The sequence below is a fragment of the Chrysochloris asiatica genome, unplaced genomic scaffold, assembly GCF_000296735.1.
Source record: "Chrysochloris asiatica unplaced genomic scaffold, ChrAsi1.0 scaffold00045, whole genome shotgun sequence".
Taxonomy (NCBI): domain Eukaryota; kingdom Metazoa; phylum Chordata; class Mammalia; order Afrosoricida; family Chrysochloridae; genus Chrysochloris; species Chrysochloris asiatica.
The window spans coordinates 14,899,647-14,915,789 of NW_006408563.1; the positions used below are offsets into that span (position 1 = coordinate 14,899,647).

The window sequence follows — 16,143 nt, forward strand, 5'->3', positions numbered from 1 at the left end:
TAATATTTTTGCTCTTGAGTACTTTAAAGAGGTCTAAGGGTAGGTCAGCAGTTCGAAACTACCAGCTGTTCCACGGGAGAAAGATGAGGCTTTCTGCTCCCATAAAGATTTACAGCCTCGGAAACCCTGTGCAGGGTTGCTATGAGTCAGAACCGACTCCACGGCATGTAACCACCACCACCACGTTGAGTTGTCCTATTGTTGTTGCTGTTGCTGTTGTTGTTGAGGTTGTTGCTAAGTGCCATGAAGTCAGTTCCAAATCATAGCAACCCTGTATAAGGTTTCTGGGTTTTAAATCTTTGTGGGAACCCACAGTCTCATCTTTCTATTGAGAAATGGCTGGGGGTTCGAACCGCCAACCTTGTGATTCATAGACCCGTGCTTATCCTGTGCAGCCACCGCACTCCCAAAGTGCCCTATAGTGTTTTATTATTTAAAGGACCACTGAGCTTTTCACCAAAAAGTCAACAGTTTTAACCTCGTAAACCACTTTGCTCTGCAGGAGAAAGACACAGCAGTTTGCGTCCAGAAAGAAGACAGCCTTAGAAAGCCCTTGGGGCAGATCTCCTCCGTCCTACAGGCTCAGATCAGTATGAGCCAGAATTGACTTGACAACAGTAGACAGTTTAGTTAATAGTGGCAACAGAAAATATCACTACATTCTAAGACTTTTATAACAAAAGGACCTATTATGTCCAGTTCTCACAAATTATTTAGACTTCTCAGCTTTTCCCAAAAAATGTTAGATTTAAAAACATCCCATTTTTGTTGTTTTAGCTTTTAACTGTGATTTGGATGAAGGTTTAGGTCCAACAATTCATATGCACTTCGCTTCATCTCATTGATTGTAATCCCTTCAGTGTACCTTCACTTACCCTACTTCATCCTGTGCTTCCTGTTTCCATTTATCCAGTTTGTTTTATTTTAAAAAAAATTTAACTCTTTTTTAATAGCTACTTTTCCAAACAGTATTCATTTTGCCAAACTAGTTTTTAAGTTTGATGACTTTGATTGTCAATATTGGTTTGTTTGTTGTGTTGTTTTTTTAAATAAAGGTAGTCAAACCAGTATCTGAGACATGTTAACTTTTTTTTATATATATACAACTCTTCAACTATATCAAAACCATATCAAAGACCAGAGTGAAATTTATGTCTTCTCTTTTGTGAAAGGACTAAATAGAGAAAGGAAAAACTAAATAAGAGGAAAAGAGAGAAAATGGACAACTAGGGAAGCAGGAAAGGGCCTTAAAAGAACCCAGGTGTGTTTTTAACAACGCTGTCTGCTAGTGGAATTTTGGTGTGGGTGGTACTGTGGGTTAACGTGCTGAACTGCAAAGTCAGTTTGAGCCGTAAGGCTGGCAGTTCAAGTTCACCACCTGTTCCTGGGAAACCCTATAAGGGGTCGCTATGGGTCAGAACTGACTCAATGGCACATAACAACAACAATCTTCTTTGAGTCCCTGGGTCATGTAACTGGGTAACATGCTCAGTTGCTAATTGAAAGAGTGAGGTTTGAGTACACTCAGAGACACCTTGGCAAAAAGATTTAGGTATGTACTGAAAAATTAGCCATTGAGAGCACAATAATTCTCTCATATACATGGGGTTGCCATGAATTGAAATCATTAAATGTCAACAGGTCTGCTACTGCATCAGTATCTACTTACAGATGTCTAAGAGGTTTATACCGGCTTCAGCTTTCCCTGGGATATGGCAGCTCCTCAGATATTTACTACTTCAGGCATTACTAAGCCACCAGGATATTTCCACACAATAGTAACCCTTGTGTGCCCTAATTCCAAATTTTATCAGCCATGTATAAATGATCTTTTCTGCTTTCAGTATTACTTCAGAAAGGCTTAGCAGAGCTCTGAAATGCTAAGAGGAAGCAGAAAATAAGAAAAAGAAAAAAGACAGGGCAATATTTCTCTGCATTTAAGTAAGATTTTTACTTGAGTCTTTGGACAATAATTAGCTATAACACTGATCTAAAAGCATTTCTCCTAATTTTTACTAAAACAATATGCATGATGCTCTTCTTCCATATTTAAATTAGAAATGAAATTAATAGAAGTTATATGTTACTAACATTTTTACATAAGAAAATCACCAGGCTTGAAATAGCAAAAAATCATTACCTTAATCTTATTGGCCAGCTGCTCGCTCATTTTCACATGCGCATGTTAGCTGGACGTGAGCAAGTGACCTGCAACCATGAAAATATTCTTTCTGTTACAGCCCGAAATATTCGACAGCACTCAGTGGACAAAGACGAGCAAAGCTTGTGGTTGAAGAATTTCCCCTAACTTATGATATGCAAGCAAATGACATAGCAAAAGAACTAATAGAAAAGGTACTTCTTTAAAATGTATACATTTTTTATGGGATATTAAGAAATGTTTGCTATTTCTTCTTCATCAATTTCCTTTCTTAGAAAAGAAAAGGAAAGTGATAGATGATTTACTCTATCAAAATTTAAAACATATTGAAACATTTATACCAAATTGTGCAGAGTTCATAACAGAAATACAGGGCAATAAAACAGTTGGAGAGACCAGAAATAAATGTAAACATAAATACATTTAATAATGAACCAAATGAAATAAAATTAATGAAATGGGACAATAAAAAATTACTTAATAAATGCTGCTTGAAAAACTAGCAATTGTTCTGTAGAAAATAGATTTTGCATCATATAATTCAATACAGTTTTGATGAGACAAGGTGGTAACGTTTTTTAAAGAATAAAACATCTTGGAAACACTGGATGAATAGATGTGTTTGGTTATGAATAAATTGAAGAGTTTAAATATATGAATGTAACTTGAGTACTATGAAAACAAGGAGGCTTGGTGGCACCGTGGTTAAGTGTTCAGCAGCTAATTGAAAGGGTCAGCAGTTTGAATCCAAAGCTGCTCCGTAGAAGAAAGATGTGACAGTCTGCTCCCTAGAGATTTATAGCCATGGAAATCCTATGGTATGGCACTTTAGGATAAGCACTGGACTTCTAACTGCAAGGTAAGCTGTTCAAAACTGCCTCTCCTCAGAAGCCCTATACAGGGTTGCTATGAGTCAGAACCGACTCAACAGTAACCTGCGCTATAGTATTGCTGTAAGTCGAAATGACTCAATGGCTGTGAGGTTAGTTTGGTTTGGGTATTGCGAAAACTAGAAAAACTAAATTTAAAAAATACAAAGAATTATAGTAGGAGGTGGGGGGGAGCATAATGTGCAACAAATGTATCCTATGGGAGCTTCATTTTCAGAATATATAAGAAGTGGATACAAATCCATGAAGATGATGCCCACCCCCTTTATCGGAAAATACAAATGGAAACATAAGTGATAGGCATTTGCAAAAGGTTCAGTCTAACTAATTCTTTTTTTTTTTTTAATGTTTTATTGTGAATTATAAGACAGTTTACATGGGAGAACATTAGTTTTATATTCATACTATTGTATATCGTTTCATTGCCATGGTTACAATCCCCTCCATGCATCATCAACCAACCCTGCAAGCCTGTGCCCCCGGTCGTCAGCACACTAACTAATTCTTTTTAATGTAGATAAAAATAACTGTGAATTAACATCTCACCACACTTAAACTGGGAAATTAAATAAAATGTACTTAATCTAACATTGGCAGAGGCTGAAGAAAATAATTAACATTCATGTATGACAACTAACAATGTAATCAATTGTACAGTTTTTCATAGTCCAGTTAGACTTTTGACCCAGTAATCTTCTGTTTGGAAATCTATTCTGAGAAAATAGTTGAGCTATCTTAATCAACAGTGAATAATAGGCCAAATTCTCAATAATTGGAAGACTGATAAGATGATAATGACTTCTCTATATAATAGAATATTTTATGGGCACTGAATCTGCTAACTATATTGACTATACCAAGATAGAAAAGTATATATATATATATCTTAATGGAAACTTAAAATGAAAAGTTAAACACTGTATACAGGTTGATTAAAAGCAAGGAAAAAAGCATGTACATTCATGTGAGGATCCTAAATTGATAGGAGTATACTGAAAAGTGTCTGACTTTTTGTTTTTCCAGTTGTATTGCCATATTTGCAGGAGAAAGATGTGGCAGTGTGCTTCTGCAAAGATTACAGCCTTGAAAACCCAATGGGGCAGTTCGACTCTGTCCTTTAGAGTTGCTATGAGTGGAGATCAATGCAATAGCAGTGGGGTTGGTGGTTTAGTTGGCACATTTGTGAGGTTTTAGCTGTTATTTAAATACATACAGCCAAAAAAACAAAGTCATTTTGTTTTAAGTAGGAAAGCATGAAATGTGTTCACTGTTTCTATAGTTGCTCCCCCACTTTAAATGATGCCATAAGATTTTCTGTAGTTTGTGTATAGCCAGTTATAGCTGCTAGTGACATTTCCCATATAGAAATAAAGTCACCATTCAGTAAGACATTTCAGGATCAGTCTTTGAAATTAGAATTTTATAAACAAAGTACACTTACTGTTTACTACTGCTATTCTGGGAAGTTTTAAAAAAATTCTTTTTTCTAGGAATAAATCCACTCCAGAAAGTTTCTTTTGAAAACAAAACTTTAACTATTAATTTAGTCATAATAGATCATCATCAGAGTCCTTGTTTTGCATTTGACTTCCTGGACACAGTTTAAGATCTATTTAAACAGGAAAGAACTGTTATTTCAGCAATTAGAGTAATGGAATTATTTTATAAAGAGAAAAAGTCAGGAAACAGTACATGAAATATTTAAACAGTGCCCCGTGTATTAACAAGAGCAATAGATGAATACCAGATATTATTCCTGAGCATGTCTTCCATAAAGACTTCATTGTTGAGCAGTTGGACTCAAAGCCAGTTTTAACATTATAACAAGGTTCATTGATTCTTGTAAAATGAGGTTTACAAGTGTTTCTCAGAATTTTAAAAACACTAGTCTTTCAACTTAAAACATGGAAAAAAATATTAATGCTTTGCTTATTACCAGGCCTTTCCAGATAAAATTTTCTAAAAATAAAATAAGCCTTTTACACTTTTCACACAAATCAACTGATAAGTAGAAAAAGCACTAACAATAAATTCAATAGTTTCTACTTGCAAAATACCATGTCTCCTTACCACTTCACAGACTCTCTCCCAGGATACTTGATAGAAAGGAAAATGTTCAGGCTTCTTGCACTGTTATTACCTCAATATGTTAATTTATTGGAGTAAATAATAGTCCTTTGTCCTGTCTTCACATGCCTGTACCTGAGAAGCCTTTCCCACTCCTAGACAGCTTTTCTCCATCCTTCCACCCTGCCATCCTTCCTCTTTCCTCTGTCTTTGTTTTTCATTTGTTACGGCAGGCAGAGAAAGTGGAAGGTCCATGGATTCAGTGCCTTGAGTTTGACTCCATGTCTTCAAGTTAAAATAAATGCAAGTCTTTCTTAGTGTAACTAAGGAGTTGAATGAAAAGAGAAAAAGAACAAGCCAAACATCACAGCTTTTTATTCATAGGTTTACACAATTTCTCTGAAGCCTTTCTTAGTTCTTAAATGTTTTCTGGAAAATCTACTGAAAATGGTCACGTCAGAAAGATTAACAGTTTTCTAGGAAACACCCCTTGGCAGCGTGAATGGCATCTTATTTGTTTTGCCAGCTTCCTTTAGATGTGGAGAGCTGGCAGGGCAGTGAACATGTCCCCTTTATTTGGAGTACCTCCATTGAGCATCTTCCAACAACACCACCTGGGCTCTTTGAATGAACTTCTGTGGAACTAAGGAAACAAGAGAACCTATCCCATCACACTACAGTGCCATTTTCATCTTCCAGAAGTGTTTTTGTCCACATTCTCCCACAATAATTATCCATTTCCTTTATTTTGTAAATCTGGAGTTTGGGATAGGTACTGAGTGCAGCAATGGGAAGAAGGCCTCAAGGTAGAAAGTCTCTGCCAGGCCCCAGGGGCCAACTTCATCCTATGGTATGTTGGTGACTGTCCCAAAGGGAGGAAGGGAGTGCTGGTTTATAGCATTTTCTGATTCCTGTGGTGTAAATAGGAATCCTGGTGTGGCATTGTAGGCTAAAACACTGGACTTCAAGGTCAGCGATTCAAACCCACCAACCGCTTTTTGGAAACCCTTTACAGGGTCTCTGTGAATCCGAAGCAATAGAAACAACAATTGGCAAAAATACTTCCTCCATGGCCAATTTCAAATTTCACTGAGCAGTTAGTTGGGGAGGGATATGCAAAATCAGCTCTCATGAGCCTGTACGTAACAGCTCCAGCCCTCCACTGCCTTGCCTCTGCCTCTCTCCCATCCTTGAATCCATACCCGGACCACCTCTCCCTAGCATTCTCTGCTCTCCCTCCCCATGCACCCTTCTATAACTAACCAAACTATCCAAATGGCAATTAGAAAATTCAGTGTATTTACCTTGTGTGATACTGTGGCATAAACACTAGACTGCTAACCACAAGGTTGGTGGTTCAAACACACCAACTATTCCTTGAATCAGAAACAACTCAAGAGCAATTAACAAAAACAACCAGAGTTAACAGAAAACTAGATGAACCGAACCATTACTCAAGGGCCACAGGCTGGGAATTCATGAGTGGAATCCTGATTCCAGACATATTTCTTTAGCACTCACAGTGTTTTTGATGATTGGAGTCAATATTTATTACTTAGGAACTTCACACAAAAAGCCAGATTTCCAGCTTCTCTTGAAAATAGAAGTTATCAGGCCTGCATTCACACTGTCATCAGTGGAGCTGAATTACACTTGACCCTTTTTTAGTTGCTTCTGTACCAAGTCTTCATTTTCATTCCATTTCATTTCTAGCTGTAGACGTTTGCATTCACAATCTCCATTCTAACTCTTCCTTTCCCTCCCATGTAACCTTTACTCAGTTAAAACAATGACCATATAAAATTTTATTTTTTCATTTTAACTTATTTAACAAGTACTCAGAAAGCTCCTTCCAAGTACAGAACACTGCAATACAAAGATGAATGAGACATTACTCTGACCTTCAAAGAATTGCCCGTTTAATGCAGGAGAAAGCCACTGACACAAATAGAACAAGCTAGGATGTCAAAGCCAAGAATGGGAAAGTGCTGAGCAGAAATAACCCTGCTGAGGAGCCCAAGTTATTTCAGTGGCAGGATGCTATGTGCTCCTGAATCCTGTGCTTTGGGGTTGAATCTAATGATGTGAATTTGGCCTCAACAGAAGACGACAGCATCAAAATATAAGTAGGTCAGATTTACCAAGAATTCATCTTTCAACTGTTTTATTTATTTGACTGTATTGAGCAAACAATGGGTGCTTCTTGGTCTTCTTCCTTCTTCCTTCTTCCTTCTTCCTTCTTCCTTCTTCCTTCTTCCTTCTTCCTTCTTCCTTCTTCCTTCCTCCTTCCTCCTTCTTCCTTCTTCCTTCTTCCTTCTTCCTTCTTCCTTCTTCCTTCTTCCTTCTTCCTTCTTCCTTCTTCCTTCTTTCTTCTTCTTCTTCTTCTTCATCTGCTTCTTCTTCTTCTTCTTCTTCTTATCTACCAGTCATCTGTCAGTTTTGTCATATTATGGTAGCTTGCATGCAATGGGTAAATAAATATCTCCTTCATCAATAAAAATGTATTTGATAATGCTATTGTTGGTGATTTCTTGGAAAAGTTTTAAATTTTGCTTCAACAAGAGACAGCACTGTTAACTGATCAGCAGAAGTCACATTATCAAATTATTTCTTTTTCCCAAATGGGAGACTTTCAGAAAAAAAATGCTTTCTATTTTTGTAATTCCTAAAGAAAATTAATTCTGTTTGAAGAAGATACAGTGATGAGGTGACGTTGCCATTGACTCATGAGTTCCAACTCATGGGGAACCATATGTGTCAGAGAGGAACTATGCTCCAAAGGGTTTTTAGTAGCTGGTGTTTGGGAATTAGATCACCAGGCCTTTCTTCTGAGGTGCCACTGGGTGAACTTGAACTGGTAGCCTTGAACTTGAGCACATTTATGGCTTGCACCTCCCAGGGACTCCAATATTATATTGCTGTCTTTATTTTGTGCCATTGAATCAATTCTAACTCATAGCCACTCCAGCATTATATTTCTATTTTTATTTTGTGCCATTGAATCAATTCTAACTCATAGCCACCCCATTTGACAGAGTAGAACTGTCTCACAGGATTTCCTAGACATCATCTATACAAGAATAGATCACCAGATCTTTTCTCGCAAAGAACCATTGGTGGATTCGAACCTCTACCTTTCAGTTGCTTAATTGGTTAAGTCAGTTGCTTAACCAGTGTGCCACTAAAGCTGCTGTACTAAAAATCACAAAAACCAAATCTACTGTCATTGAGACAATTCCAACTCATAGTGACCTTCTGTAGGGTTTCCAAGACTCCAATATATAGGAGCAGATAATCTCATCTTTTCCCCTCAGAATGACTGGTGGGTTTGAACTTCTGACCTCTCGGTTAGCAGCCCAATGCCTAACCTACATCACTACCAAGAATCCTTACACTTGTTGTTGAGTGCCAGCAAGTCAATTCCAATTCATAGCAACCCTGCATGAGGTTTCCAAAAGTGGCTGGTGAGTTTGAACTGCTGACCCTGCAGTTACCAGTCCAGTACATACCCTACAGTACCACACCACACTGTTGTCATTGTAAGTACCTTCAAGTTAATTCCAAATCATAATGAGCCTGTATAGGGTTTCTGGGGAGCAACTGAACCGCCAACCTTGCAATTCAAACTAACCTTGTGGTCCAGTGCATTATCCTGCAGCACCACACCAGAACACTAGGGGTTCTTAATTTTGTTATGGTCTTTAGTAATTGGTCAAGTTTCTCCTTCTAGTGGATTTCTTCAATAATCCTAAAGGTTAATTGATAATATCAATGTAAATAAAGGTTGCATTTTTGTTCTACCATCTGTTTTTAAACCTCAGATTAATGTAGCTGCTAAAAGAGGAATGAAGTTTGTTGGATTCCTATCACAGCATTGTTCACCATCTAAATTCTGCAACGGAACCAACCTTGATGGAGACATAGAATCAGAACCAACACAGCCTGTAAGGCATGGTTCGCATGAAAACTGCAAAAGTTGGAACGAAGAAACATTAAGTGGACAGTTCTCTGAAAGTAGAATTGAGGAAGAGCTTCTTCAAGAAAGCAGACAATCTCAAGTGGAACAAGACAGCTATCCAGGTTTCTCAAAATCAACAAAGGAAGAAGGTAACACACAAGATGAGTAAAATGAGAATATATTACTCATATATATTCGCAATAAAAATTTAGCAAAAAGAGTTTTTTAAAGAAATTTGAGGCAAAGTAAATCTGAAAACATTATAAAGATGAAATGAACTTATATAAACTTGTCATTGTACTGTTGTTTTTAGGTGCTGTTGAGTCAGTTTTGACTCAGTGACTCTATATGACAGAGTAGAACTGCCCAATAGGCTCTTCTAGGCTGTAATTTTATGGGAGCAAATCTTTCTCACAAGAAACCACAGGGTAGGTTCAAACTCCCAACCTTTCTGTTACCAGCTAGCACTTAACCATTGTACCACCAGGGATCCTTAATAGACAAATACATAACTAAAATGCATAGTGTGTAAATTACAGTAAGTAGCATGGAGAAAAGTAATGGACTATCCCAGGTTAGGCCAAAACCCATTGCCTTTGAGTTGATTCCAACTCATAAACTTGTCAAAAATTTGTAAAATCCTTGCAACTAGAAATAATATAGGAGAGTTTTCAGACAGTCTTCCCTGGCATGAGCTTACAATATTCTCCACATAGCAAACTCTGTGTTGAAGATTTGCTTCCATTTAGTCACCAACATATTGTCCGGAGGAACCAGTTGCTGGAGAAGGATATCATGTTTGGTAAGGTGAGGGTCAGAGAAAAAGAGGAAGACCCCTAACAAGATGGATTGGCCAAGTGGCAGCATCAATGGACTCAAGCATGGCAACAGTAGTGAGGTTGGCCCAGGATCGGACAGTGTTTCATTCTGCTGTGCATAAGGTCACTATGAGTCGGTACCAACTCAATGGCACCTAACAACAACAACCAAAGAAATGATTCTTTAAAGAAAGCTGTTTTTCTTTAGGTTTGCACTCATAAACCATGTATGGAGTTTTTCGTTTTGGCCCTTCCCATTTCATGGCTTTCTTTGACCATAAATTAGAATATTAAAATAGTTCCTCATAATGAAATAATCAAATCACAATTGTTCCTACAGTCTAAAATAACTTTAAATAATAATAGTTTTTTTATTATTATTATTTCTTCTTTACCCATGAAGAAACTGAGACTATTGTATTCATGTGTTTCAAAGTGTTCCGTTTTCTTATACTTTTATGTTATTGTTAAGTGCCTTGGAGTTGGTTCTGACTTCTAGCCACCCTATAGGGTTTCCAGGAGTCCTGGAGTGGTGCTACAGGATAATGCACTGTACCACAAGGTCAATTTGAACCACAGGGTTGGCAGTTCAAATCCACCATCCTCTGTAGAAATCCTATAAAGGCTCTCAGTCGGAACCAACTTGACAGAACTTAACAGCACTATAGGGTTTCCAAGAAATGGCTGGTGGGTTTGAACTGCCAACCTTGCAGTTAGCAGTCCAGTGCTGATGCTGAAAAACATACTATCAAAAAACAACAAAGTCTATGTATTCCTTAGCCATAAGTCAGATTGCCTCAATTTCTTTTTAACAAGGGGGCAATAATAGGTCTTCCCTCATGGAGTTGTGAAAAGTAAATGTTGAGTTATCATCTTAGGTCAGTTAACACTTTAATCAGTGTTGGTGCTGTGGGGGCATATAATTGGTGTCACGGTTTCTGGGTTATGGTGAAACGTGCTCAACATCCTGTGTATGCCAAGATACATTCTAACCATGGTAAACTTAATCTCCTAGGAGAGGCAGAAGTACTTACCAAGTCATCAGCTCGCCAACAACACCTTTCCCAGCAGTTCCCTCGCTAACAACAATCCTGAATATAGGAACGTATGAGTGAGCAAGAGAGGTTGGAGCTATAGAGAGCTATTCAGGATCTTCCTCTGCATGCCATCGAGTTGGCTCCAACTCACAGACACCCTGTACAGTTTGTCCAAGGCCATATATTTTTATAGGAGCAGAAAGCCTCATCTTTCTCCATAGAGTGACTGGTGAGCTCCAACTGCTGACCTTGTGGTTAGCAGTCAAACTCATAACCCACTTCTTGTTGTTGTTAAGAGCCGTCGAGTTGGTTCCAACTCATAGCAACCCTGTATAGGGTTTCCAAGGAGCATGTTTAAACTCCACTGGTTCCTACTCTGACACAGATAAAATCAGGTAGTTATTTTGAGTTCTTTCAGTCCTAAACCCAATAATATGATGTTGTTGTTGTTAAGTGCCTTCAAGTCAGTTCTGACCTGTAGCAACTCTGTATAGAGTTTCCAAGGAGTGGCTGGTGAGTTTAAACATTGTAGTCCAACACACGAACCCACAGCGCCACACCAGGACTATCTATCTTTGGATTTCACTTTCTAAATAGTTTTATTTTAAAATCACATAATTCTTAATAACTGTTCTATAGCAGTGATTCTTAATTTTGGGGTGAGTATGATTCTCTTGAAGAATCTGATGAAATCTGATACTCATCTAGAAACTTGCATACAACACACACACATCAATATGAGCCATCTCAGACTTCCTAAAACATGACAATGGATGTGGGTCTGTGGACTCTAAATTAAGAATTCGACAATTTCTAGTAAAATAGAAGATATAGTCCTGCAATTCCATATCTGGCTATGTATTCTCGAGTAGGTTTCATACATATGCCCAAGGAGACATAAACAGCATTGTGTGTAAGAATAAAAAAATTAAATCATATTCCAGGGACTTCAAAAATTTTGTGGAATTAAAAGATAATGGAATTTTCCCACAAACCTTTTGACGTCCCCTCATAGATGTCCATAAGCAGGAGAATTTGATAGATAAACTAGACTATCATATAATACTTAAAATATATGAATTAGAGCTATATGTATTAATTTAGCTACATTTCAAAAGTCATTTCTACATTGATATGTACAGTATAATACCATCTCCATAAAACTGTAAAACATAATATTATTTACAAGTATAAAATTATTTTCTCAAAAGAATAAAAGCTTGTATGTACATGATAAAAGCCAAATTCATGACAGTAGTTTTTCTGATAATGGGTTTAGGAAGACTACATACTGAGCCTCACCCTATTTATTTCTTTAAAAAAAAAAAAAACAGTCTAAAGGAAATATGGTATAATGTTAGCATTCACTAAAGCTTAGTGGTGAGTGCTTTTATTATTGTCATATGTTTGAACTAGCTCATGATTTTAAAAAAAAATGTTAAGAATCTTTGATGAATAAAATTATAATATCCCCTTTTCTCCCTTCTGAATACTTATCTTCAGATAACAAGTTGTATGCAGTCTTCAATGTTTTTGATGATGAATCAACCTGCTGGACCTATCAAGAAGGCCTTCTGTCAATGAAAATAACAAGAAAAGGAGCTGTCATTTGTACACTTGATGCTGATTGGCTAGAGTTAACTACATTTTACTATAAGCAAAGCTTGTCTTTAATTGATTCTTTTGTTTGCTGGGAAGCATCTAAAGGTACGTTTTATATATTTATACTTTAAAAATTGGTACTGTGTCGGAGTTGGTTAAAATGTTTTTTGCCTTTCATGTTCTTTGGTTAAAAAGAGATTTATTCCTAAGGAAATAGGTTCCAATCATTTCCATAACTTTAATTAATAGCTTTTGCCTAAGCCTCCTGGTGTGGCACTACAGGCTAATTAATGCACTGGGCAGCACTGTGGTTGTGAACCACAGGGTGGTTGGAAACCCTATACAGATTCTCTATCAGTCAGAAGCAACTCGACGACAGTTAACAGCCACAACAGCTTTGAGAGCAAATGAGTACCCAGTGTTTGTGACAGCTACCATGTGACAGTTTGCCCTTGGGTTGTAACTATCAAGGATAGACAACCATTGTGTTATCATTTAGTAAAATGATCCAAATGAGATTACAACAGCCCAATCCAAGAGGTTGATGACAGCATATATCCGTCACAAATGTTATTATATTATCCCAGTTTTGGACACTATCTACTATTCTTGACACATAGTTGTTGTTAAGTGCCATTGAGTTGCTTCCAACACATAGCGACCCTGTATAGGGTTTCTGAGGATGGCTGGTGAGCTTGAGCCGCTGACCTTGCAGTTCAAACCGGCTTTTCTGTTCAGCATATTAACTTACAGAGCCACGCCAGGATCGTAGTAGTTACTCAATAAATATTTTTGTTCTTTTTGTGTGTGTGTGTGTAATTGGATACCTTCTAACTTGGTCTTTTATGAAAGTAGCAATAGGAAGAGCATGAATTTTAGAATCTGACAGACCAAGTTTAAAACCCATATCTTCTGCTGTGGCACTGTAGGGTAAGCATTCATTGCAAGGTCAGTTTGAACCACAAAGTTAGCAGTTCAAATTCACCAGCCACCAACTCGATGGCACTTAACCAAGCAACCTCCATTTATTAGCTGTGTGACATTGGGAAGTTAGCTGTGCTACGTTTCCTTTGTTTCTACAAAGAATATTAAAATACTACTGACTTCATTGTTGTGAGAATTTTATGAGAAAGTATGTGTAACATGACTCTCATCGTGCTTAGCATACACTCAGGGTTATTCTTAGCTCTCTTTCCTGCCACTTGTTCTGTGCCCTGTCGTTCTTTGAGTCTGGATCCTCTATTGAAAGTTCAGTTTATGCTTTATAATACAAGGGGCTTCAAAAAGTTCATGGAAAAAAATTCTATTATCTCTTCATTCTATTTCTCATTAACTTTTGAAACCCCTTCATATTTCTCTCTTCCTCTTCCTTTTCAAAGAATCTAAGTTGGAGCCGTTTCATTTTTGTTTGTTACTAACAGCTGAAGAAAAAAAATGAAAAATACTCATTTCAAAGTATCTCTGCCCTGGGCCTTGCCTGATGAAAATAAAATTAGCGGCAGCAGTTGCCAGCCAGAGACTCTGTAGGGCTTTTGTTCTTAAAGCCTCAGAAGCTATTTAGAGAGCCTGGGGACAAATCTCTCCCTCTCCACAGTTATGGAATGTCTCATTAGACAGTTTACATCCCAGGCGACACCAAGCCCTAAGGAGCCTCTACGGTTTGTGGGGTCTGGCAGTTGGGCAACTGGGTGTGTCACTAGGGACTTTCCTGGGAGTACCCAGGAAGCTGCAGACTGGGAAACACAGGCCAGTGCCTTTGTCACTGTGAGAAGCAAGTTAGAGGAAGCAGAGCTTCCCTGGGTTACTTTGTTCTGCCGTGTTTGATGCCTGCCATCTAAAGCACTTGGGACAAAGCATATTTTGCCTGTCTTGTTTCTTTCCTCTTCCAAACTATTGTCACAAGTGAGCCCACCATGAGAAAGGGAAGAACCAGACGTTGCTCAGAGAGTTAAATACAATTCCCATTGCAATAAAATATCTTCCTCCAGAAACAGAGAGATAAACTTTTTAAGGTTTCTTCTTTGGAGGGCAGTAGTGGAAAAGATGTATGTCCTGTGAAATTCTGCTACAGTATCCTTTCATACCCACTCTTAACAACATTTTTCTGCGTACAAAAGCTCCACAGAAAGACACCCAATGTCCATCGGGTTGTTCTTGCCACCTGAGGGTTGTTACTACACCCTGCATCTGATGTTGGTTGATGTTCTCCAGCAATGGTAGGCCTCCACCACATCCACCTTCAGCGGGATTTGCTGTGTGCTGAAATGGGGCTTGCACTGTGGGGTGAAAATGAAAGCAGGAGAGTCTACAAGGAGCTTACTCACTGAGATGAGAAGGGAAAGCATTTTATTCTGCCAGATAGGGCTGGGATTGGATGAGATGAGTCACTTTGCCAGCTGTTAACACACACACACATTTGAGGCTCTTACATCCGGGCTACATTATACATACTTCATTCAGTGAACAAATTCCCCCAACCATTCCAGGGCATGGTCTTTCTTCACCTTAAATGTACCTTGTAAGGGTACATTTTGATTGTTTATTAATTCCTTTCATATTTCACTTGATACTCTTTTAAGCTATTCACCATTATTAAAATGATGTGTGGAATTGTCAGAGGAAATGTACAAGAGTGAGGAATGGGGTGCAATAATGACATGAAAATAAGTCTATGTCCATTTCATATACAAGAGGGACTTCAGAAAGGTGCCAGTCCAGTGCTGCTCCTACAGCACCACATCAGGACTCCAAAATATATATACATACATATCTGAAAAGCACTGAGCTCAGGCCAGTGCTTTGCCACTTTCTCATAGCATGTAACACGTAGAAAATGATCATTAGGAAGACACATTGGTATAAGTGGACGACGCTTCTCTGGGCACACCTGTAACCTGGTCCGAGCACACTTATTGGGTAGCTCTGGGTTTTGTAATGTGAAGAGGTGGTCCAATTAGGGGACAGTTATGAAGTAATTGTTCAGAATTACTACCTCACCTCATTGCCTAAAAGATTTAATACATTGAGCAACCAAATACCAGAAGACTTTCCATGCCATCCTCCCTAGCTGCCACTTTGATAAGGAGGAGGTCTCATGATGATACATAAAAACACCCTTCTGTGTGTCAGGTAATAAGTGATTCTGGGAGTTGTCATGAACCCTCAGGAAGTAAGCAATGGGCACTGGGGAGCTCTAAAGTAAGACGAGAGGACAACTGTTTTCACTGAGGTATAATATACACAGTTGTAGTTAGGTGCCATCGAGTTGCTACCGACTCATAGCAACCCTATGCACAACAGAATGAAACACTGCCCAGTCCTGGGCCAACCTTACAATTGTTGCCATGCTTGAGCCCATTGATGCTGCCACTTTGCCAATCCATGTCGCTGGGGGTCTTCCTCTTTTTCTTTGACCCTCCACCTTAACAAACATGATCTCCTTGTCCATTGAATGGTCCCTACTGATAATATGTCCGAAGTATGAGAGATGAAGTTTGGCCATTCTGGCCTCCAAGGAGCTCTCTGGCTGCACTTCTCCCAACACAGATCGGTTGGGTCTTTTGGCAGCCCATGGCACTTTTAATATTATCCTCCAACACCATAACTCAAA

General features: G+C 38.3%; 1 protein-coding gene across 1 annotated transcript in view; it reads left to right on the forward strand.

Moving 5' to 3' along the window:
• The window catches only part of RFTN2 (raftlin family member 2), a 76,432-nt gene that overhangs the window by 25,492 nt on the left and 34,797 nt on the right, over positions 1-16,143 (forward strand). Inside the window, exons 3-5 of the mRNA XM_006862006.1 lie at positions 2,241-2,355; positions 8,940-9,225; positions 12,429-12,638. Coding sequence (XP_006862068.1) covers positions 2,241-2,355; positions 8,940-9,225; positions 12,429-12,638 — 611 coding nt within the window. The remainder of the gene's footprint in view (positions 1-2,240; positions 2,356-8,939; positions 9,226-12,428; positions 12,639-16,143) is intronic.